The sequence below is a fragment of the Nycticebus coucang genome, chromosome 15 (assembly GCF_027406575.1).
Source record: "Nycticebus coucang isolate mNycCou1 chromosome 15, mNycCou1.pri, whole genome shotgun sequence".
Classification (NCBI taxonomy): domain Eukaryota; kingdom Metazoa; phylum Chordata; class Mammalia; order Primates; family Lorisidae; genus Nycticebus; species Nycticebus coucang.
This window is the reverse complement of record NC_069794.1, coordinates 94134098-94160367: the sequence shown is the minus strand read 5'-3', so window position 1 is coordinate 94160367 and position 26270 is coordinate 94134098. Positions and strand designations below refer to the sequence as shown.

At 40.8% G+C, this 26270-nt stretch overlaps 1 protein-coding gene across 2 annotated transcripts in view; it reads left to right on the top strand.

The window, feature by feature from the left end:
* The window catches only part of LOC128566341 (phosphatidylinositol 3,4,5-trisphosphate 3-phosphatase TPTE2-like), a 98170-nt gene extending 74333 nt beyond the window's left edge, over positions 1-23837 (top strand). The window contains exons 13-17 of one of the 2 annotated variants that reach the window (XM_053563116.1): positions 2575-2680; positions 15428-15519; positions 17635-17730; positions 20401-20471; positions 23355-23837. In XM_053563116.1, coding sequence (XP_053419091.1) covers positions 2575-2680; positions 15428-15519; positions 17635-17730; positions 20401-20471; positions 23355-23463 — 474 coding nt within the window. In that variant the 3' untranslated portion in view covers positions 23464-23837. Of the gene's footprint in view, positions 1-2574; positions 2681-15427; positions 15520-17634; positions 17731-20400; positions 20472-22770; positions 23110-23354 lie in introns of those variants that run through there. The other variant, XM_053563115.1, reaches the window with a different exon arrangement.
* Positions 23838-26270: the final 2433 nt, after the last annotated feature.

Here is a 26270-nt window from a genome sequence, read left to right as displayed (position 1 = left end):
CATGACACCCCTTGAACAATCAGTCCAGCCTGCAACAACCATGTTTCATCTATTCCCTTCCAACTCTCCTCACACCCCCAACCTTACCCTCCATTCTTTCTTTCCTTAACCCCGAATTATTTGGAAACAATTTCAGTCATCAGATCACTTTATCCCATGATTATTTCAGTATGACATTTAATACACATATAAGTACTCTTAACAAAACCAAAATTCTAGTAAATATTATACCTTAAATATATACTGGTAATATCAATTTTCTAATCCATAATTTTATGACATGGAAATTTAAGTTATTATGTCTCAAAGTATTTTGAAATTTAGTTTCAGTCGGGTTCCAAACAAGGTCCACACGTTTCATTTGGTTGCTGTGTCTCTTGAGTCTCTGGTTTGTGGGTTTTCTACCTCTTTTTTATTTTTTGTGATTTTTTTTTTATTGAAGAAACCAATTCTACAGGAAACCACATTTATCCTATAGAATTTACAACATTGTAGACTTTGCCAAATCATTCTAAGGGTTAGTAAAATCATTATCTCCTTTAATATTCTCAGTAACTCTAAGTACGCTACTATGCATACTATTTACTAAGTTGGAAATCGAGGTACAGAGAAATTACCTTGTTGAACTAAGGACTGAAATCTAGATGTGTCACACTCTGAACCCCATTATTTCCTGTGCTGTTCCCAGCTTCTCATCTATATTGCACTGAAACAGAAATGAGAGCTGGTTGTGAATTCTTGAGTAGATTTGGAAGTAGCTGTGAGTCAGGTTTTCTTGGAGCGAAGTGATGGAACCTAAATAAGACCCCTGGCACTGTTAGAACATGGTAATTACTTGTTGACCTTTAAAAATAAATGCACAGTGTTACCCACTGTACTTTTCTTCCACATCCAAGTCAAATGTTAAACAAAAGAAAACAATTATAGCCATAGACCCTAAGCTGAAAGTATCACAAGAAGTTATGGAAGCATAGCTTGAATCATGTCATTCCCATGCTCAAAATCCATAATATCTCCCAACTACCAATGGCAACTAAGTAGTCCAACTTGGTATTCAAGAGTTTCTACAATTTGATTTTTCCAACATTTTATTCCACCCTGAGCACTGCCATATCCCACATGCTAACATATTTACCCTGCTGTTTCCCAGCCTGGGGACACTTGACACCCTCATGGACACCCTCATGCCCTTTTCCTGGAGTCCCTTTCCCTTCCCAGCCTGAAATAGTCTCTTGCTATTTTGTTTCAGTTCTTAGAGCCCTTTGTGTTTCTTTTAGGAACTAATTCACTTCACATTATTCTCTAGATATTTTCTGCATGTCCTATAAGGCAAGGCCCATATCTATCCCTCTTTCCACCCTTCGCATCCCAGACTGCCTTGCCACTCTTCATAATATTGTCCTTGTTTGTTGTGAATGCTCATGATGTTAATATTTGTTATAAGCCCTGTTTCTTTGAGCTATAGGAGAAAGAACCATGGGAGCTAAAGCAGCTGGAGGGCCTTGGAGTATCCAGTGTCTGGCTCCAAGGGAATTTTAGATATAGCTCACCTGGTACATCTCCCCTTCTTGGTTTCTTCTGCAGTTGTGCACACTTTACATAATTTTAGGACAGAATTGGAACACCATCAGCTGCAATTGAATCTGTTCTGATTCACTGAGTCAGCAATCCAAGGGCTGTCTTGCTGCAGTTTGGAGAGCTGTGGCAGCAAGTCCCCGGGACACAATGCCCTGTGTGGGAAGGGGTAATTCCCAGATCCATCACATTCAGACCCTGCACGTGGCTACGCTACTGACCACATTTTATCCACCCTGAGTTAAGAACTTATATAAGCCTTCCTCATGACTGGCCCTTCCTAGGGCCAGGAAGTGGATAGCATGGCAGTTAATTTTATCAGTACTTCTCAATGAGTAGGTCAGAGTCTTGAACTTTTAAGCCCAGTTGATTCAGTACCAGAAAGAACCCTTCAACTCCTTTAAGAAAGATTCAAGCAGACCCAGTGTCAACATCTTGCTGCAGGTAAAGGACAAGGCTAAAAGAATGGAGGGCTTCCTTGTGAAAATGGAATTGAGGAAATGGAAAATGAAGAAAGCCTAGCTGGCAGGAATAAGAGAATGATGTGAAATCTGCTACTTACCCTGGAGGTCTTCCTCCTGAGTTTTCACATAACCCATTCTCCCAGGCCCAGAGGGCTCCTCTCCACAAAACCACAAACCTTCTTCTATCCTGGTCACAGCTGAGCTCCTACCCCATATGTGTAATACTGTGACTGCTTTCTTGTTGATGCTGATCAGTTGCCCTTTCAATCATAAGCAGCCCATGAGCCAGACCTGGCTCCAACCTTGTTACTTCACATGCCACTGACTTCAATGGGTTTTCTTCCCCAAAGGTAGATAATCTCTTGTGAGGCAGGCTACATAAAAATGCTGACTTAATTAATGATACCCAGTAAATGTTTCCTTAACTACTTACTGTGTTTAATAAGTTCTATACAAAAAAGAAAACAAAAAAATTAGGACTGGTGACTTCAGGTTTTTCATGTACACTTTATCTGAGGCTTCTTTTGCTTTGCAGAATAGATATGTTGGATATTTTGCACAAGTAAAAAATACATACCAGTGGAATCTTCCTCCAAGGAAAATGCTGTTGATTAAAAAAGTCATCATTTACTCAATTCATGGTAAGTGCTTTATGCATAACTGGAGAATGGGGCAGGAGAGCCAATAGTTGCTCATAGTTATATATATATTTTTTTCATACACATACATGTATTATTATACATAGTCATATATATTATTGAGGTCACATATATATGTCATATATTCATATATATACATATATAATGATCCTCAATAATAGGTATTTCTAATATATCCTCACACAGCAACCCTTGGCCAAATTTGGGGGCATTATCCCCTTCCCTCTGTCCTGTTCTCATTGCTGAGGCCAGGGTGGACCTTCCAGGATGTAGCCTCTGATGGAGGAGAGAGGAAGGGCCCAGGTGCCCTCAAGACTGCTTGTTTCTCATAACCACCTCTAGTTCAGGGTTCATCTTGGTAGAGGTGTCACCTGTCATTTTCTTACCTACTCCTTTGTCACCCTTTCCCCTCTCTCTTCCATCTGTAACCCTCTCACCCCCAGCAACTCCCTCAAGATGTGTTAAATATCCATATAACAAATTAACTTTATTTTATTTGTTGCCACATAAACTACAAATGCCTGCTTTGAGCTGGGCTCTGTACTGGTATTTCCCTGCTGGTAAGGAGCCCTGGGTCAGCAGAGAAGAGAACTAAGGACATAGGTAAAAGCCAACCACAGCAAGCTGGGATCCACAGTGCTGGGATCAAGGAAAGCCTCCTACAGGGCAGCACTTAGTTTCTCTGAGCCTGACTCTACATGAAATGGAAAGAGCTGAAGAAAGGGGGGACTCTATGGAGGTGTCTTTCAGAACCCTAGTGGTTACCAAGTTTTACCAGTAGTAAAAATCCTTGTAACCCAGAAATGGATTAACAAGCTGTGGTATATGTACACCATGGAATACTATTCAGCTATTTAAAAAAATGGAGACTTTACATCCTTCGTATTAACCTGGATGGAAGTGGAAAACATTATTCTTAGTAAAGCATCACAAGAATGGAGAAGCATGAATCCTATGTACTCAATTTTGATATGAGGACAATTAATGACAATTAAGGTTATGGGGGGGGAGGAAAAGCAGAAAGAGGGATGGAGGGATGGGGGTGGGGTCTTGGTGTGTGTCACACTTTATGGGGGCAAGACATGATTGCAAGAGGGACTTTGCCTAACAATTGCAATCAATGTAACCTGGCTTATTGTACCCTCAATGAATCCCCAACAATAAAAAAAAAAAAAAATCCTTGTAAACTTTGAAAAAGTTAACTATTTGCCTTCTTCCAGGCAGGATGCAAGAAAATTGGTCAAGTTATCCAAACCTGGGACTTGGGCAAGCAAACAGAGGGAGTGTCCCTTCAGCCCCATGTCTACTTCTCCTTCACCTGCCTCACTGACCCTACACAGCCACCCTCAGGGGGGTGGAAAAGCAGGGATGTCTCCATGTGGAGAGGATGGGGCCTTACCACTCCCACTGCCAGAGAGGGACTCAGGGGGCTATGCTTCTGAACCCCCCAAAGCAAACCTCTGGGAACAGTGAGACTGTGGACAATTAGGAGGTACCAGGATACTGGTGTCTACCCAGACTGCTTAGTATCTTTAGCCTCGTAAGAAGGCACACAAAATACATCATAAGATCTAGATATATTTTTTAACATGTTGTGCAACTTTTCAGAAATAAAGGAAGATTTAAAGATATAAAATATTTTATATTTTAAAATATAAATTAAAACTGCATTGTCAAAAAAGACACTTGTTCATTAAAATGTAAAATGCTTTTTTTGCCAGTACCATGCTGTCTTGAGCACTATGGCTTTGTAGTACAGACTAAAATCTGGTATGCTGATGCCCCCAGCTTTATTTTTGTTACAGAGAACTACCTTAGCTATACGGGGTTTTTTCCGGTTCCATACAAAACGCAGAATCATTTTTTCCAAATCTTGAAAGTACGATGTTGGTATTTTGAAAGGAATGGCATTGAATAGGTAGATTGCTTTGGGAAGTATAGACATTTTAACAATGTTGATTCTTCCCATCCATGAGCATGGTATGTTCTTCCATTTGTTAATATCCTCTGCTATTTCCTTTCTGAGGATTTCATAGTTTTCTTTATAGAGGTCCTTCACCTCCTTCGTTAGGTATATTCCTAGGTATTTCATTTTCTTTGAGACTATGGTGAAGGGAGTTGTGTCCTTAATTAGCTTCTCATCTTGACTGTTATTGGTGTACACAAAGGCTACTGACTTGTGGATGTTGATTTTATATCCTGAAACATTACTGTATAGACACTTGGAATCGAATTGAAAACCAGGAAATGAAACTAACATCTTACAACCACCTAATCTTCGATAAACCAAACAAGAACATACCTTGGGAGAAAGACTCCCTATTCAATAAATGGTGTTGGGAGAACTGGATGTCTACATGTAAAAGACTGAAACTGGACCCACACCTTTCCCCACTCACAAAAATTGATTCAAGATGGATAAAGGACTTAAATTTAAGGCATGAAACAATAAAAATCCTCAAAGAAAGCATAGGAAAAACACTGGAAGATATTGGCCTGGGGAAAGACTTCATGAAGAAGACTGCCATGGCAATTGCAACAACAACAAAAATAAACAAATGGGACTTCATTAAACTGAAAAGCTTCTGTACAGCTAAGGAGACAATAACCAAAGCAAAGAGACAACCTACACAATGGGAAAGGATATTTGCATATTTTCAATCAGACAAAAGCTTGATAACTAGGATCTATAGAGAACTCAAATTAATCCACATGAGAAAAGCCAAGAATCCCTTATATCAATGGGCAAGAGACATGAATAGAACTTTCTCTAAAGACGACAGACGAATGGCTAACAAACACATGAAAAAATGTTCATCATCTCTATATATTAGAGAAATGCAAATCAAAACAACCCTGAGATATCATCTAACCCCAGTGAGAATGGCCCACATCACAAAATCTCAAAACTGCAGATGCTGGCGTGGATGTGGAGAGAAGGGAACACTTTTACACTGCTGGTGGGACTGCAAACTAGTACAACCTTTCTGGAAGGAAGTATGGAGAAACCTCAAAGCACTCAAGCTAGACCTCCCATTTGATCCTGCAATCCCATTACTGGGCATCTACCCAGAAGGAAAGAAATCCTTTTATCATAAGGACACTTGTACTAGACTGTTTATTGCAGCTCAATTTACAATCGCCAAAATGTGGAAACAGCCTAAATGCCCACCAACCCAGGAATGGATTAACAAGCTGTGGTATATGTATACCATGGAATACTATTCAGCCATTAAAAAAAATGGAGACTTTACATCCTTCGTGTTAACCTGGATGGACGTGGAAGACATTATTCTTAGTAAAGCATCACAAGAATGGAGAAGCATGAATCCTATGTACTCAATTTTGATATGAGGACAATTAATGACAATTATGGTTATGGGGGGGAAACAGAAAGAGGGAAGGAGGGAGGTGGGTGGGGCCTTGGTGTGTGTCACACTTTATGGGGGCAAGACATGATTGCAAGAGGGACTTTACCTAACAATTGCAATCAGTGTAACCTGGCTTATTGTACCCTCAATGAATCCCCAACAATAAAAAAAAAAAAAAGAAAAGAAAAACAATATGAAGAAAGGCTTTCACAAATGTCATAGTATGTCTCTTATTTTACATGTATTTTTCTCTTGACTAAGAAGTATTGTTTAAGTGTGTCTTTTTGGATAACTATGGGATAAATAAAACAGTGTCTTAAAAATTTAAAAAAAAATGCTTTTAAAAAATTATTTGGGGGAGGAGGCAAGATACTGACTGGAGCCAGCTTTCAACAGAAGCTCCCCTCCAGAGGGAGAAATAATGGTTAGAACCAACCCAATAAAGCTGAAGATTGGGAGCTGAGCTAAGAGAGAAGATTGATAAGTTCACGTCATCCTTGCTGAGGCAAGCTGAGACTCCAAAGAAGCAAATTTCAGGTACAAAACCCATCCCAAAGAGGATGAGAGTCCATCCCCCCGCCCCCCACCCCCCAGAGAGTGGCTTGCTATGTTCTCTCTACAAGTGAGCAGTGAACAGAAGACCTCTTGTTTCACCACACAGCCTGGACTCCTTCTCCAAAGAGATCCCACTGCAAGCCAGGACAGTCTCCTGCCCAGAATAAAAGTTGAACAAATATTTTCCCTGCCTTCCTAAACTCCAAATCCACCCTTCCCTCCTCTCCTGGCAGTATGGAAGCCTACCCCCTGCAGAACCCAGAGTGTCTGGCAGTTTCTTGCTAGGGGAGGACATCTCCTGGGCTGCTGGGCAGCTGCACTGAAACTGTAAATCTAGTAGAAGCAGGGAGTCGCAACAGAAGGGGGTCTTGCCCTGTGCAGTGAAAGTGCATAGCATGGAGATTTGCCCAGCAGCCACACCTCCAACCAGGGCAGCCATACCTCTTACTGGCAGCGGCTACAACTCTCACCTGCAGAGGCCACATCTCTAACCCACATTGACACCCTCAAACTGCAGCACCACCCCAAACAATTGCGGTGCCACCCCTGACTGTGATGGCAGCTCCACGGACCCTTGGCAGTGGCACCCCTCACCCGTGGTGGCACACTTCCTGGGGTCAAAATTAGGAGAGACACCTCCCAATTCTGTAGACTGCCCAAAGGAGCCAGACCTTGCCCCACAGGGGTTCCAGAGGAGGAGTGTGGCCAGGGCAGCAGAGAGGTTTCTGAGGGAGAGAATCATGCCCTGTGACAGTGACCCCCGGCTTGGAACAGATGCAGGTGAAACGCTCCCCAGTTTCCAATGAACACTGGAGTGAATCAGGCTTGAACTCCTCCTGTCTGCAGGTCTCAGAGTGAGGCAGCCCGGCCACAGAGGCGCTGACTCCCCTTTGACTCAGACAGGCACAATTCCCTGGTGTACTTGCATATTGGAGGGAACTGGGCCACAGCCCGGCAGGGTTGCCAGTGACTGGACGTGGCTGATGTGCAAGGTGGGGAAAGAGGTTCCAACCCCCCTGGACTAATTACTTTTCTGGGTGGGCCTTTACGACTCCACTGAGTACTAGAGCAAATCACACTTGAGCTGCCAGTGGACCCCTGCAGTCTGTATGCCGGAGACCTTTTGAACTCTCCCACTTGAACAGTGATTGTGCTGCCTGGGACAATTGGTTTGGAACTCTTGATCTGGACCGGCAACCCAGGCACCCTCCAAGGTTGAGTCCAGGTGGTGTTGCAGTGGGAGGGTCTGATTCTCCTCTTCCAGTTGTTGCTGGTGAGGGATGGGGTGTCTTAGTTGCTTGTACCTCTCCCCAGCTGAGATTTTAGCCCAAAGCCACCGGTTCACTAGGATTGGATTGAGGCTGGCTGAATACAAGACAGAGCCACCTAGCCCCAGCACACCAACCAGGTCCCCAGAGTCTCAGGCTGCAGGACTAAAAGGGATCTTTGTAAAGCTTCAGAGGAAAAGCCATACTCACCAGTCCCAACTCTTTGGTAAAGGACTGGTGCCCTGGAGCCCTCAATCCAAGTTCACCTTACCAGCTTCACTAGCCAAACTGCAAAAAAAAAAAAAAAAAAAAAATTATGGGGCTAAACCAGCAGAAAATCTCTGGCAACATGAATAATCAGAGTAGATCAATTCCCCCAAAAATGACAAAGAAGATACAACAGGAGATGCCGTTCATAAACAAATTGCTGAAATATCAGAAATAGAATTCAGAATATGGATGGCAAATAAGATTAATAGAACGTAAGTAAAGTTGGAATTAGAAGTTCAAGGAGTAGTTCAGGAAGTAATTCAAAAGGTGTTTCAAGAGATCAATGAATTCAAAGACAAAATCTCCAAGGATTTGGACATTATGTGAAAAGAAATTGCAGACCTGAAAGAAATGAGAAAGGTATTCAAAGAGCTTCATGATACAGTAGAATCCCTCAGTGATAGAGTGGAGCATGCCGAAGAAAGGATGTCTGAAGTTGAAGACAAAGCTTTTGAATACTCCCAAATACTCAAAGAGGCAGAGAAGTGGAGAGCAAAAATGGATCATTCCCTGAGAGAGTCATGGGACCACTCCAAAAGAGCAAACATTGCCTTATAGGAATCCCTGAAAGAGAAGAGGATGGTCCAAAAGGCATAGATGCTCTACTCCAAGATATAATGGAGGAGAATTTCCCAAGGATGGTAAGAGATACAGAAATTCTGATAGCAGACAGTTTCAGAAACCTAGAATGACTCAATCCAAATAAAGCATGTCCTACACACATTGTAATTAACTTTGCTAAAGTTAATATGAAGGAGAAAATTCTGCAGCCAGTCACATGCAAGAAAAGTATAACCTATAAGGGGAAGAATATTAGAATGACTGCATATCTCTCAACTGAAACTTTTCAAGCCAGAAGAGGATGGTCATCAACCTTCAATCTCCTATACAAAATAACATTTATCCCAGGATCCTGTACCCAGGTAAATTGAGTTTCATTTGTGATGGAGAAATCAAATACTTTAATGACATACACATGTTGAAGAAATTGGCCATAACTAAACCAGCTCTCCAGGATATTCTCAGATGGGATATTCCCATTTTCCACAATTACCAGCACAATGCTCTACCACCAAAGTAAACTCACTCAGAAATTTTTGAACAAAACCCAACTTCCACAGTGGTGAAAGGATTAAAAATGTCCACTGAACATTTGAAAAACATAACACCCAAAACACTACCAGGCTTATCAATCCTCTCAATTAATGTGAATGGTTTAAATTGTCCTCTAAAGAGGCACAGGTTGGCTGACTGGATACGTAACTCAGACTAGATATCTGCTGCATACAAGAATCTCAACTTACCTTAAAGGATAAAAGTAGACTCAAGGCGAAGGGATGGACATCTATAATACAGGCAAATGGAAATCAGAAAAAAGCAGGGGTTGCAATTTCATTTGCAGATACAATAGGCTTTAAACCAACAAAGGTAAGGAAAAATAAGGGTGGTCACTTTATATTTGTCAAGAGAAACACTCAACATGAAGAGATTTCACTTATTAACATTTATGCACCCAACCAGTATGCTCCTCAATTTATAAAGGAGACCCTAACAGACATAAACAATTTGATATCTTCCTGCACCATAATAGTCAGAGGTTTTAACACCTCTTTGGCCGTGTTGGATTCATCCTCCAAGAATAAACTAAACAAAGAAATATTGGACTTAAACTTGACCCTACAACAAATGGATTTAGCAGGCATCTACAGAACATTTCATCCTAACAAAACTGAATACATATTCTTCTCATCAGCCCATGGAACATCCTCCAAAATTGATCACATCTTAGGTCACAAGTCTAACCTCAGCAAATTTGAAAAAATAGAAATCATTCCTTGTATTTTCTCAAACCACCACAGAATAAAAGTTGAACTCAACAACAACAGGAATCTTTATACTAAAACAAAGACATGGAAACTAAATAACCCAATGCTGAATGATAGATGGGTCATAGATGAGATTAAGAAGGCAACTACCAAGCTTTTGGAACAAAATGACCATGAAGACATGAATTATCAGAACCTATGGAATACTGCAAAGGCAGTCCTAAGAGGGAAATTTATAGTGTTGCAAGTCTTCCTCAAGAGAACAGAAAGAGAGGAAGTCAACTAGTTAATAGGACATCTCAAGCAACAGGAAAAGGAAGAACATTTCAACCCCAAACCCAGCAGAAGAAAAGAACCAAAATTAGAGCAGAATTAAATGAAATCGAAAACAAAAGAATCATTCAATAGATCAATGAATCAAAAAGTTGATTTTTTGAAAAGATTAACAAAATTGATAAATCTTTGGCTGACCAAACTAGACACGGGAAGGTAAAATCCCTAATATCATTAATCAGAAATGATAAAGGTGAAATAACCACAGACACCTCAGAAATTTAAAAAAATCCTTAATGAATACAATAAAAACTATTCTCAGAAATATGAAAATCTGAAGGAAATAGACCAATACCTGGAAGCACACTACCTTTCTAGACTCAGCCATAAAGAATTGGAAATGTATTGAAACAGCATCAACTATACGAAATCACCCAAAAAAGAAAAGTCCAGGACCAGATTCTACGAAACCTTTAAAGAGGAACTAGTACCTTTATTACATGACCTCTTCCAAAACATAGAAAAAGAAGGAGTACTTCCAAACACATTCTATGAAGCAAATATCACCCCAATCCCCAAACCAGGAAAAGATCCAACAAGGAAAGAAAATTATAGACCAATATCTTTAATGAATATAGATGCAAAAATATTCAATAAGGTCCTAGCAAACAGAATCCAGCAACACATCAAACAAATTATACACCATGACCAAGTTGGTTTTACCCCAGGGTCTCAAGGTTGGTTCAATATATGCAAATCTATAAATATAATACATCACATAACAAAATAAAAAACAAAGATCATATGATTCTCTCAATTGATGCAGAAAAAGCTTTTGATAATATCCAGCATCCTTTCATGATCAGAACACTTAAGAAAATAGGTATAGAAGGGACGTTTCTTAAACTGATAGAGGCCATCTACAACAAACCCACAGCCAATATCATATTGAATGGAGTAAAATGGAAAACACTTCCACTCAGATCAGGAAGTAGGCAAGGATGCCCACTGTCTCCACTGCTTTTTAACATTGTAATGGGAATCTTAGACATCTCAATCAGGCAAGAGAAGGCAATCAAGGGTATCCAAATAGGGTCAGAGGAGATCAAATTTTCACTATTCACAGAAGATATGATTTTATACCTGGAAAAGCCTAGAGACTCAACTATAAAACTCTTAGAAGTGATCAAGGATTACAGCAGCATCTCAGGATACAAAATCAATACTTACAAATCAGTAGCTTTTATATATACTAACAATACTTAAGCTGAAAAAAAAAGTCAAGGACTATTACTTTCACAGTAGTGCCAAAGAAGATGAAATATTTGGGAATTTACCTAATAAAGGACGTGAATGATTTCTATAAAGAGAACTACGAAACCCTGAGAAAAGAAATAGCTGAAGATGTAGCAAATGGAAAAACATACCATGCTCATGGCTGGGATGAATCAACGTTGTTAAAAATGTTTATACTACTCAAAGCAACACATACGGAAGAGAACACATACGGAACTAAAAGTAGACCTGCCATTTGATCCTGCAATTCCTCTATTAGGCGTATATCCAGATGACCAAAAATCACTTTACAACAAAGACATTTGCACAAGATTGTTTATTGCAGGCCAATTCATAATTGCCAAGTCATGAAGCAGCCCAAGTGCCCATCAACCTATGAATGGATTAACAAATTGTGGTATACATATACCACAGAATATTATGCAGCCATAAAAAGATGGAGACTTTGGCTCTTTTATGGTTACATGGATAGAGCTGGATCATATTCTTCTAAGTAAAGTATCTCAAGAAAGGAAGAAAAAATCCAAAGTACTCAATACTATTATGAAACCAATATATAGTCACTCACACTTTTATATGAATGATAAAACACAACTATAGCCCAGAAAGAAGGAGAGAAGAGGTGAGTGAGGGGAGGGGAGGGGGTTGGTCGGGTGGAGGGAGGGTAATTGGTGGGACCTCACCTATTGTGCGTATTGCAAGGGTACATGTCACATATATTAAAAGTAGAGTATAAATGTCTAAACACAACAATTAAATGAGATGAAGGCTATGTTAACCAGTTTGGTGTAAACATTCCAAATTGTGTATAAAATCAGCACATTGTACCCCATAAATGCAGTAATGAACACAGTTATGATCTAAAAAAAATTATTTGCATATTTTTATTTTCCCCACACAACTGCCATGGCCTCTTGATGATAGTGAGGAATTTTATTGAATTCCCACAAACAGACTACATAGGTTTCTGACTTCTGAAAACCATCTTCACCCAGTAGCATTGTTTCCGTGGGATATTTTGGTCTAGACCTCCCAACAAGCATCTGTGCAGGAAGACCCTTGAAACCCAGCCTGCTCGGACAGGAGACTGCCGGGGTATATAAATGAGCTGCTGCTCGTGAAAAGGCTTTGCAGACTGAGAAGTCCTGTGCCAAGTCCATCAGGAGTGCTTCCTGGGGATGTGTGGATTCAGAGGAGTAAGGCAAGAGTGGGGCTGAGTGGCTGATCTCACCAGAAACCCCCACTGTTGTCGGACAACCCACAAGTGAAGGTTCCCGGCTTGCCCAACAGGAGGTAAAAGGTGTGGAACAGCAGACCTTGCACCCCTCCCTTTCCACACTCAGTGGGGCCCTGCAAAAAAGAGCTAGGATGCTTTCTTCTGAAATGAGTGGCAACACAGTCTGCTGTTGGAGCAGCTTCTCCCGTGAAGAAACTATAACCCAACTATAAAACCAACTCGGTGGTGTGACATCCTGTATTGTACCTGAGCACATACTCTCCTTCTCTTTCCCCTTGGTTAACAATAGCAATGACAGCATCTAAACAAACCTTTGTGAGCATTACACTATTCTGTTCAGGCAAATAGGTGTTTAATCTAATGAAGTTTTAATGCATTTCTCTAATGGGAACAATGAGAATAGAATTAGTGTTTCAAAATTCTAAGCTTAAAAATATACTTAATGACTTCTACAATTTTGTATATTGTCTCAGTCTGATATATCCTAGGACTCTGAATTTTCTTGTAATAGTATTTAATTCCTGTGGAGACATTGTTTAGTTGAAAACTGTAAGGTGCTGATCTAAAGAACAAAGGGACTAACCCAAATTCATAAGTAGTGCAGATGAAATCTAGTGGAGAGTTTCATGGGCTTGATTTCTTCCCATATCTGTGGCTTCACTTTCTGGGGTTTCAGTTACAGTCAAGTACAGTCCAAAAATAGGTGAGTATACACACCTATTTTGAGAGAAACCACATTCACATAACTTTGTTACAGAATATCATTATAATTTTGCTATTCTGTTAATATTGTTGTTAATCTCTTATGTGCCTAATTTATAAATTAAGCTTGATGTATGTATGCATAGGAAAAAATATAGCCCATATAGGGTGCAATACTGTCCGTAGCCTCAGGTGTTCACTGGGGCCTTAAAATGTATTCCCTGTGAATAAGGGAGCACTACTATAATTTTTGTCCATAAAAATGCCAATTATTTTTGTCCGCTGGAAAGCAATTGATTATGGGCCCATTTTGGCATGTGTTTAAAAAACACAAGCCACAAGACAGTGCTATGGTATGCAACTATTTCTATAAAACAAAAGGGGAATAGTATGTATCCATTCTGGGTTTTTACATAATAAAACCTCTTGCAGTATATGCAGGGTGACCGTAAAGTCCATGTGCAATTTAAAATAGTTATCTATGTTAAATTGCACACAAACTTTATAGCCACCCTGTCTATTCATATTTGATTACATATAAATGTAATCATTTGATTTGATTCCATAAAATTAAAAAATGAATAGTAGTGGCTCCATATTCAGAGCTGAGAAACTGAACGGGGGTGGGGGGAGACCTGATGAGATGGAGACTTTTTGTTTCATGTCTTCTTTAGGTTTTTACTTCAATCATGTAAATATTTATTTTAAACATTAATATGTAGGTATTTAAGCTTATAAATCAAAGCTCTTTTCTTGTCATGTGATAAGTGTTTACTTAGGTGAGTTCTCCATCTCACTGCTCTCTTGTAGAGCTCAGTAGTAAGTAGTTCTGCTCCTGGAGTGGGACAGAGGGAGCTGAGGCAGGAGACTGTGACTCCCAGTGATGAATTAATAACACAGAGTTAGAGAAAACAAAATGAAATAAAAATAAAACAAGCAGAACATGAGACTCGCAATCAAGAAAGATCAATATACTGTTTTAATAGAATATTAAGAAATTCTTTAGTTTTGTGCATAGTGTAAAATATGGAAGGTTGAAAGGAAACCAATAAAGATTAATTGGAGGCTTGAGAAACCAATGCTAAAGGAAGTGGATCGTTTGAATTGAAAAAAGGGACATTCATGGTCATTCATCTGGAAATATAGACTGAATATCACAGAGATCTTTAGAGATAACTGTTCTACATTTTCAAGAGATTGCATTAGGAACTGAACATAAAGGAGGGCAGATGAGTTTAAGCTACAGTTTTTATTATTAAGAATCATCGTGTTCAGGCCAGTGCAGTGGCTCACTCCTATAATCCTACAACACTGGGAGGCCAAGGTGGGAGGGTCACTTGAGGTCAGGAGTTTTAGACTAGCCTGAGCAAGAGTGAGACCCCATCTGTACAAAAAACAAGCAACAAAAAAAAGTAAAGAAAATTAGCTGGGCTTGGGGGTGCACGCCTGCAGTCCCAGCTACTCAGGAGACTGAGCTAGGAAATTTGCTTGTATCCAGGTGTTTCAGGTTGTGGTGACCTAAGATGATGCCAGTGCACTATAGCCTGGGTGACAGAGTGAGAATCTTTTCCAGAAACAAAATGAAAGAAAACAAAACAAGCAAAAAACCCAATAAACATCATGATTACAAGTCTTAAGAAAGTAATATATTAGGTTCCAAGTTGCCTTCCCTAAATTTTTTTTCTAGAAAGGTGAAGTGAGGGAATTCTAAGTCTTTTTCTTCTTTCTCTACTCTTATCAATTCTCCTTTAGGAGACAGGAATGGGTTTTCACAGTCTTGTGTCTTAATGACAAAAATCTATGCAAAAGCAAATGATTAAATGCTGATGCGTTGATAGCTGTAATATGTTCTTCTCTTTTAATTGATAATGTTAATTGCTGAGATATTTTGATCATTTCTCTAAACAGCCTAACATTTCCATTCCATGCAGGTGTTGGGAAAGGCAATGGGTATGACCTAAAAATCCAAATACACATGCAACGGAAGGCCATCTTTTCCTGTTCTTATTCTGAGAACTGTAAGGTGAGAGAAAACATGGATTGAACAGTCTGGAGTTTGTTTTAAAGCTCAGTATTGAGTCAGCATTTGACCTCCCAGACCATCACTCATTATAACAAGATGCCATGTCACTTTTTGGTTACCATCCAACTTGGTGTCATTGGGGTTTGCATGCAAACCAGAGATAAACTAACCTCCTTGTTCATAATAGTTCTGTCAGGGCACTTTCCGAAATATGTTTCAGGTCAGAGTGTTGCCTTGCCTTTCAATTTCTCACGAATGCTGAGTGTGCACCCAGGAAGATGACCAGGCTTCCATCTGGTCATTTATAGGCATATCCTCTTCTTCTGGGTCATTTTATCTTTTGTTATATAGCACCAATTCTAAATTTTTAGTGTGCGTGAAAACCACGTAAAAGCTTGTAAAGAAGCACATTCCAAGGTTGTACCACCAAAGTGTCACTCAGGAAACTAGAATGGCCCAGGAACCTGTGGACTTAGAAATTTCCAAAGTGATTCTGACTCAGAGATTCTCTGGGACAGCACTAAGAGAAATGCAAGAGCAGGGAATCTCTTTATCCAAAGCAATGTTTTGCCAAAATGAAGAATGCCTAAATCTACAGACCTTTCCAAAACAAAAACCAAGCTTCCTTCCTGGGTCTAAGAACCATAAACTTTCATAATTTCCTCCTAGGCTTTTGCTTAAAATTCTCCTCTAGCCAAGCCTATTCTCTTCCCTTAGCTTTCTTGGCCTCTGCTAATTGAAAGCATTTGCCTAGGCCTGATCCTTGGCTTTCTTTTCTTACTGCAGCAAATTATTTATTGTTGGTCATGCTCACTCATTTCACTCCTTGAAATTATTTGTTCTCATTTACTGAGGAGGTATTTATGAACCTGCGCTGAGTTAGAGATGCAGGAGCTACGTGGCCAGTGTCCATTTCAACAATTCAAACAAATTGCTCAATCCAAATTTATCAAATGAACTTTTCCTCTGTTTCTGCAAATGGCACCAGCATTCTCCCACTCAGGCCTTAAAATTTCATAGTACCTTTGGTTATCTCTTTGCTTGGCCCCCTGATATGTAGTTAGTCACCAATTCCTATTAACTGTATCTTTGAAATTTTTCTTCATTCTCCCTACCTTTCTTTTCCACTGCCACTAACTAGACTGAGACCTCATTTGCTCAGGCCTAGTTTTCTAAAATAGTCTCCTCATCTTTTCTTTCCCCCTGTACAATGCAGTACACAGTCCCCATTCCAAGTGGACTGGGTCATCCTCTCTGGCTCTTGGAACATAACTCTCTAACTTCATCTCATGGATTTCTTTTTCTGTTCTTTTCCCTCTGTCTTGACTAGATTTTATTTTATGCTCCTCTTTCATGCCCAACTCAATTTCTAGCTCCTTGATGAAGCTTTCTCATTCTACACCTCCTATGCACCTCCCCACACACCCTGCCTAACAGCACACCCAGGCTTGGTCATATGACTTGCCAGTTAGACACCATTAGTACCATAGTATTGTTCCTTACATGTACAGCTCCCTGCAGGGACAAACTAAGTCTGCACCTCCTTTTGTATTTTTCACAAGGCCTAGCATGGACCTTCCTTACTGTGGGTGCCATTATTATGCAAGGGTGGATCAGTAATAAGCAATACTTACTATAGCTTTGAAGTCATTCAGTCCCAAACTTGACCTGCCTTTGTTCACTCTGTCCAGAAACCTGCAGTGGACATGGCCTCTGATCCCATCAACAAATGCAATATGCTTGATAAAAAATGATGAGTTCTGTATGGCCTTTAGAATGTCCATACCAAAAGAGTCCTCAACATATAAAAATCAGGTGACATTTACAATAATAGCATTAAGCTATAATATTTAATTGGCTAAACTCTAGTTGAAAATTGAATACTTAACTTTTCAAAAGAGCCCCACTGTAACCCTTAAACATGTCAGCCTTTACAAATTATAAATAATAGAATTTCAACTTTATGGAAAAGATTATGAATATTTATTTATACATGTAGTGATTGGACTATGAGAAAAATTACTCGACACATATAGGCAGCCTTAATAACTGAAAAATGAACTCACTGTTATCGCCGGGAGGTTTCTGCTTCTGACTCCTGTGTTTCATTCACAGGTGCTTTATGACATGGAATCAGACAGAGTAGTCATACACATCTTCAACTGTCCACCTCTGTATGATGACGTGAAAGTGCAATTTTTTTCTTCCTCCGTGAGTAATCAGGAAACAGCCATTGGCTTTTTCTTGTCTGGTGTTTTGAATGATTTTGGTTTGGGATTTTCCTTGTGGAAGTTCCAACATGGAAAATAATGGATGACAAGCCCTTGCCAGGGAAGGGTAGGAAAACAACAAATCAGATCTGAAATAATTTTTTTTGTTTGTTTTTTGAGACAGAGACTCAAGCTGTCACCCTTGGTAGAGTGCCATGGCATCACAGCTCATAGCAACCTCCAACTCCTGGGCTTAAGTGATTCTCTTGCCTCAGCCTCCCAAGTAGCTGGGACTACAGGCGCCTGCCACAACACCCGGCTATTTTTTGGTTGCAGCTGTCATTATTGTTTGGCAGGCCCGGGCTGGATTTGAACCCACAAGCTCAGGTGTATGTGCCTGGTGCCTTAGCCACTTGAGCCACAGGCGCCAAGCCTGAAACACATTTTTTAAAAAGAAAAAAAAGAAAAGAAATTCGAAAAATTTAGCTCATTTGTTTAGTTCCCACATAACCCACATAAGAATACATTGCTCCCCATAATTAATAAAGTACTTTAAGGGAGATTCAACTTTTCTCTTAGTTGTTATTATAATGTTATAAGTAGTATTAATTAATCCTATACTTACTTCATGAAAATTGAGAATGTCTTCAATTATCATTACTCTAAATATGATAATAGTATAATTTATATTGACCAGTCATAAAAGCTATACTTGAATATTATTTTGTATATAACTTTCTAAACCTTAATAATTTTAATTCATTTGCTACATGCATTAAATTTTCACTCAGAACTGCCAACAAGTAACTATGTTGATCAATTTTTCTTTTTTTTTTTTTTGAGACAGAGTCTCACTGTGTCACCCTCAGTAGAGTGTTGTGGTGTCACAGCTCACAGCAACCTCAAAGTCCTGGGCTTGAGTGATCTTTTGCCTCAGCCTCACAGGTAGCTGGGACTGCAGGCATCCACCACAGTGCCTGGCTATTTTTAAAGACAGGATCTTGCTCTAGTTCAGGCTGGTTCTGGAATTCCTGAGCTCAGGCAATCCACCCGCCTCAGTCTCCCAGAGTGCTGAGATTACAGGTGTGAGCCACTGCACCCAGCTATGTTGATCAATTTAAAATGAATTTCCTGTGCCTTCTGTCATCCTCTACTTGGTAGCTGTTGCAGGAGAATCTACCACTTATGAAGTGATCAGTGTAGTGAAGCAAGTGACCTGGATAGATCCCACATCAGATGGAAGAATGGAGTCACTGAATTCTTGCTCAATGGCCTCTTAGCAAAAGCAGTGGCATAAAGGTCACTGGCCCAAGGGACCTTGGTAATATTCAGCCTTTGTGATTATCAAGGGCGGTAGAACTGCTCCTTGGTGTAGTGGTCATGGGTGTTCACAGTGTGCTTTTCACAGAATACTTTTCAGCCTGGTGGGAGGTTCACTGCCTAAGTGTCTCACCCGTGTCACAGAAATTTGTTTATGGAAGACACCCTGTGGCCCTCATCTGGCTCCTGTTCAGTTTACTTCTACCAAGACAGCCCCTGCCTGGGACGAGAGCTGGATGTAGATGTGTAACATGCAAACACACAAAATAACAGAAGCGATTTTTATTACTGACAAACCCCAGAGAGAAGAGGGCAGCACACCTCCCAGGGCCAACTAGCAGGGTGGAGCCATCTGGGGCACCTGAGCTTGGCTAGTGCGTAGGGAGCAATGGAGAAAGAGGGACCTGAGAGTTGAAAACTTCATTGAAGTCCAAGGTGTTACCTGAGCAGGTTTCCTGTGTGGGGAGGTCTAACTGATGGGTTTGATGTGAGCAGGCACAAAGGGAGTCATGCTGTGACTGAGAGGGGCTCACTGTGACATAGCCACATAGCCCCTGTGGAGTCTGGGGGGTCTGTGGGGTGAGGCAAGTAAATTGTACTAGTTCTCCCACAGGGAGTGATCACCAAGATGTGGCATTATTGAAATAAAGTACATTTGAAACCTTCAAAAAAAAAAAAAAAAAGATGTGGCTTTATTTATTTATTTATTTATTTTGGCAGTTTTTTGGCCGGGGCCAGGAGTGAACCTGCCACCTCCGGCATATGCGGCCGGTGCCCTACTCCATTGAGCCACAGGTGCCACCCCAAGATGTGGCTTTATAAGGCAGATATTGCAATCAGTCCTACTGAGGAATTGGGAGGAGGTGGAGAACTGGAAATTGTGTCAAGGGAAACTGACCCTGGCTTCTATTATAAGAAGCTTGAACATATTTAGAATAGATGCTGAGGAAACATGCAATCAGAAGAATTCACTACAATATGTTGGCATATGAGAAACACAGATCCTTTGTAGATTATGTTAAGAGAGAAACACAGATCCTTTGTAGATTATGTTAAGCACTATCTAAACCAGATTAAAAGGTCAGTGTTCAAATGTATAAATAGCTATCATGGAAAGCTACATTTCCTTCAAATTTTTGATTAAAAACAATAAGAAATTAACAGCATTGTCTTAAAGCCTTTGTGACTTGAGTGTACTGTTATAAACTGTAGGGTGCTGCATATTTGATGGCTACAATTATTTTATAAATATATAAATGAATAAAGAATGTAATGTTAATTCTTTTAGAATGGTTAAATCTCAGTGTCAATTTTATTATGAAAATAACCTTTTTTAACCATATCTTTTTAGGATCTTCCTAAATACTATGATGACTGCCCATTTTTCTTTTGGTTTCATACATCTTTTATAAAGAAGAACAGGTATGGATATAATTCAATAGACACAATCCCTAATCTTTGATATCTGTATATAAGGTATAATGGCAAGTCTCTTGCCATTTGTCAGAGCTCAATTGTCAGAGCTCAATTCATAGAAATGGTAAACTCCTTGAGTCACCACTCTTTGTTGCCTTACTCCTCTTACTCTGCTTATTTTAAAAATACAATTATTCTTGAACCAAGATAGTTGCATTATCCTCAGGTTCCATGGCCTAGGACCGTGTTATAAGTTAAAAAGTATTATAAGACCAGGCATGGTGGTACGTGCCTGTAATCCTAGCACTCTGGGAGGCCGAGGCAGAAGGATCACTTGGGCTTAGGAGTTCCAGACTAGCCTGAGCAAGAACAAGAACCCTCTTTACTAAAAACATAAAAATTAGCCAGGAGGGGTGGCACTTGCCTGTAGGCTGAGGGTTGAGCCCAAGTGTTTGAGGTTGCTGTGAGCTATAATGGCACTCTAGCCTGAGCAAGAAGGTAAGAAACTGCCTTAATATTTTAAAAGTATCATAATTAGGTCTGGAGTGTGATAAATTCTTCCTGCTAAGTTTAATATAAGTCTGTTCAGTACCTTGAATGTGGCAGGTCCTCAGTAGGTGTTGATCTACTGATGACTGACCACCACCAAATTCTATGCTAAAGCAAGGCAGGATCTAGGGAGGCTTCCACTAGTTTAAAGGCTGATCTGGGGCAAAAGTTACAAGACACTCTAGGCATTAAGGAAGACAACTGGAAAGTCATTAATTGATAGTCTCCCACTTAAACATGATTTTCTAATAACTAAATCGGGAAACCTTTTTTAAAAAGTACTCACTGAGTGCCTATAATCAGCACTTTGGGAGGCTGAAACAAGAGGATTGCTTGAGCCTAGGAGTTCAAGAGCAGCCTGGCAATACAGTAGGACCCTTGTCTCCACAAAACCTAATAAAATTGGCCAGGCATGGTGGTGTATGCCCGTAGGCCCTGCTTCTTGGGAGGCTGAGGTGGGAGGATTTCCTGAGCCCAGGTGTTTGAGGTTGCAGTGAGCTGGGATTGAGCCAGCTGCCTGGGTGAAAGAGAAAGACCCTGCCTCTAAAACAGACAAATAAAAAGTAATTATTAACTGTATTTGAAGATTTTTATTCCAAAGGGCCTTCTACCTTATCTGGAAACTCCTTCCTGAGTCTACAAGTTCTCTTACTTTAAGGAGCATTTGTACGGTGATAGTGAAAAATTGAGATTTTGGGCATCACCATATATAATCTGATGCAAAAGGAGGAAAAAAGGAAGGTTAAAAATCATTGAAGTGTTTTTTATCGTATGTGGCAAGAATTGATGGTTATTGTTACATCAAACCTAGCTTTTTCTTCAAGTCTGGATTTGATTTCATAACCTCTCAAGTCCACTAGGGCAACAGTAAAGTGGACATGTGTTCCACATACTTGTAATGCACACACACTTAGTGGACTTTATAGAGTGAGCCTTGGGTTTGATGGCATATTTTTACTAATTTTTTCCTGGATGTGTACAAACAATAAACTTTGAGTCATAACATGAGCAAAGTTCATCAAGTACATAGTGAGAGTAGATTATTTGCTACATCTCAAGTGGTTCTTGCTGGCGTATGCATTTTTTCCCTTTAAAACACCATGTTCACTATTATGAGTGCAGTGGCTCACCCCTGTAATCCTAACACTTTGAGAGGCTGAGGCAGAAGGATCACTTGATCCCAGGAATCTGAGGCTACTGTGAGCTATGATGAGGTCACTGCACTCTAGCCTGAGCAAAAGTGAGACTCTGTCTCAAGACACACAAACACCATGCTCATATTGGAGAAGCAACAAGTTAGATCATTTTTTTTATAAGTTTCTAAAGATTTCTATAACATTGAAATTTATATACTACTTGGTAAAGCTGTATTTTATTAGTTATGAGATTATTGTTTAACCCAAACTGCCAACTTCCATCAATTATAAATGACACAGTATTTTATTCCTGGGTTTTAATACCCATCTAGTTTCTGAATAACTTCTGTCACATATATAAATTTAGATATTTTATTAAACTAGAATGTCCTTAATCCCATAAAGGTAATGTTAAAAGAATCAGCAACATATATTACTGAACATTAAATGTTTTGCATCTCACCAGAAAGGTGGAAGGCACCAAATGAGACACCAAACGGGGTTGAGGCTCTGCTCATGCTGAGCAAGTCCTTTGTTAAAGCTGTAATAAGGGTGTCCCACTGCATGGCTTTCCAATTAGCCCTAAAATAAAATGTGTAACTTTTTTTTTCTATTCTTAGGCTTTATCTACCAAGAAATGAATTAGATAATCCCCACAAGCCAAAAACATGGAAAATTTATAGACCGGACTTTGCAGTTGAGGTATATTTTGATGAGACATGACCTAAAGTTATGTTCTATGGAGTATCTGCTTAAGTGTAGCCCACCTCTTGGACAGAATTTCATGGAATAACTTTATAAATTTTTTCCAATCCCAGCTATGTATTTATATCTTCTAAATCTCTGTCCTTGCTTAAATACCTGTATTTATACATATGGCAATATGTTCTTGAGAAATATATTAAATATATATAAACTAAATGTCAATGGATTTTTTTCTTTTTTGAAAGAACATACTTTACACAAAGTTTCCATCTTGTATTTAGATAAATTTGGAACACAATACACAAGAACATTGGGTATCACTCTGATAAATTTTGAAATAGAACTTTCATATTAACATAATAGAGATATTTAAAAATTGTGTCCCCCAATATCCATTTACTTACATATTTTTGGATGAGTATTTGTTCTCTGCTTTGTTTTACGTTTGTCATTTCAGTTTCTCTGTCCTTTCTTTACTTGATTTATAAACTGTTAACAGATTGGCAGCAAAGACTGAGTCCTCAACCAAGCGGAGAGCTGTGTTCACGCTGCAGCCCCCCACCCCAACACACACTGTTCTCTGTTCCAACCACTACATGGGTAACTGATCTGACAAGCTTCCTGTAATCACACCCAAGCATGGGAAGGAGGTTAGGAGGATCTTGGTAAATATGAAGGACAAAGAATCTTCAGCAACTTCTTCTTTTGGGTAACATCATGAGTTTAGTCAAAGAAACATTGGTTCTTAGAGTGAACTAGATTTATTATTTTGAAATCTACCACCCCTGCTCACAACCACCTTCACCTAGGCTTAGGGAAACTCTGTGAAGGAAGGGTGCCTTTTCACTGTAAGCATCAATTAGCCCTCTGTCCACAGGAAATCATGGCTACTTTCTTTTTGGTACTGTGCGCTGCTTTATTCTAAGAAGCTTCACTGCCACTCTATCTTCAGACGAGGATTGTTATTGAAAAGAGTTCTATTTTGGCTTCTTGAAAGTTTCCTTATTTTAGCTGGGTGCAGTGACTCACCCCTGTAATCCTAGCACTCTGGGGGGCTAAGGTGGGTGGATTGCCCTGAGTTCACAAGATCAGCCTGAGCAAGAGCACGGCCCTCTCTCTAAAAAAACAGCCAGGCATTGTGGCGGGTGCCTGGGAGGCTGAGGCAAGAGACTCGCTTGAGCCCAAGAGCTGGAGGTTGCTGTGAGCAATCACAGCACTCTACAAGGGTGACAAAGTGAGACTCTGTCTCAGAAAAAAATAAATAAAACAGAACTGAAAGAAAATATTACCATGAGAATGTGACCACTTCTCGCTCCCTACCATAGGAATGTGACCTTTTGTAACTGTTCCAGGAGATAGCCCCAGGAGCTTCAGCAAATGTTTACTATTAAGTAAATATTTGACTGTTAGTCTTGTCTTAAGACAGTTGAATAGTGAACTAGAGTTCTCCTTATCTAGTTAGAATCCCAGGTGTGTGTATTCTCTCTTACTTTATTCATGTCTGCTATTCCCGCCTACTTTGTAGTTTTTGCCTTTATAAGCTTGTAAAAAACTGCTGTGGGGGACTTGATTTCTCGGCTCCTAAAAGAGTTGTGAATCAAGTCCCCGTATACAGGAATAAAAATCCTCTTGCGTTTTTGCATCAAGAGACGACTCTTGCGGTTGATTGGGGTGGTCAGAGCTCTGGGCTGAGTGGGGGGTTCTGCCCCAAGTCTTTCATTTGGGGGCTCGTCCGGGATATAACGACCACCCCTCACCTGCAGAGTCGACCTTGGAGGTAAGAAAGGGGTACCCCGAAAACTGTCTAGTCTGTGTCTTCAGTCCTTTTGTTTGACTTTGTGTGCGCGCTTTCGATTTCGCAGCCGTTCGGCACCTCGTGAGAGTGGCCAGACAGTGGTCGGTAGACGTGCCCGGAGGACCACAGGCTGAAACCCTGGGGGACGCCCCAGGAACTGAGGAGAACCAGGGACGCCTGGTTGTCTCCTGCTGTAAGGGCGCTGGTCGAGTCTGGTTGTTCGATCAAAAATTGCGGGAAACGCGCCCGTCTGATTCTATTATAGGCTTGTGAAGGACCAAGTGTAGTAGGTGGGTCCTTGTACCTGTAATATTTCTGTTATTTCTGTTATTTGTGTTTCTGACATATCCACTGACGATGGGACAGACTGTGACAACCCCTCTGAGTTTAACTCTAGATCATTGGACTGAAGTGAAGAGAAGAGGTCGTGATCTGTCAGTAGAGGTTAAAAAAGGCCCATGGCAGACTTTCTGCTCCTCGGAGTGGCCTACTTTTAACGTTGGCTGGCCCTCAGGAGGAACCTTTGACTTATCTCTTATTTTTGCTATTAAAGAGATTGTTTTTCAGAGAGGACCCGGAGCCCATCCAGATCAACAACCTTACATCATAGTCTGGCAGGACCTGGTGCAGAATCCGCCCCCCTGGGTTCGGCCGTGGACTGCCACATCCAGGCCCCCGTCTAATCCTCAGGTGCTCGCTGTCCAATCTTCCGGTCCCAGAAAAGGGGGCGACAGTTCGTACCCCCCTAAGAAGATCTACCCGGAAATCCAGACTGATCATCTTCTCCTCGACCCTCCACCCCCTCCTCCCCCATACCCTCCCGCCTTGGCTCCTGTCGGGGGGCAGGGAGGACCAGCATCGCCGGATCCGGCGATTGCCCCCTCTGCACCCCCGGGGGAACCTTCACTGGGGCCCGCACAAGGTACCAGGAGTCATCGCCGGGGAGGAGTGTCTCCCGACACTACTGTTGCCCTACCCCTGAGGGCATACGGCCCCCCGCCGGTGGCAACAGATGAGGGACCACCTCCTCTCCAGCCCCTCCAGTACTGGCCATTTTCTTCCGCAGACCTGTATAACTGGAAAACTAATCACCCCCCTTTTTCAGAAGACCCCCAACGCCTGACTGGGCTGGTAGAGTCCCTGATGTTCTCTCATCAGCCCACATGGGATGACTGCCAGCAGCTCATACAGACTCTCTTCACTACTGAAGAGAGGGAGAGGATTTTATTAGAAGCTAGGAAGAATGTACTCGGGGCGGACGGGCGTCCTACCCAGCTCCCCAACATCATCGAGGCTGCCTTTCCCCTCTCCAGACCAGACTGGGATTTCAACACGGCAGAAGGTAGGGAGCGACTGTCAGTCTATCGCCAGGCTCTAGTGGCTGGCCTCCGTGGGGCGGCAAGACGCCCCACTAATTTGGCTAAGGTAAGAGAAGTAATACAGGGGGCCACGGAACCCCCTTCTGTGTTTCTTGAGCGTCTAATGGAAGCTTTTAGGCGCTACACCCCATTTGACCCTGCCTCTGAAGGACAGAGGGCTTCCATGGCTATGACTTTCATAGGGCAGTCAGCTGTAGACATTAAAAGAAAGCTGCAGAGAATTGAAGGATTGCAGGACTAT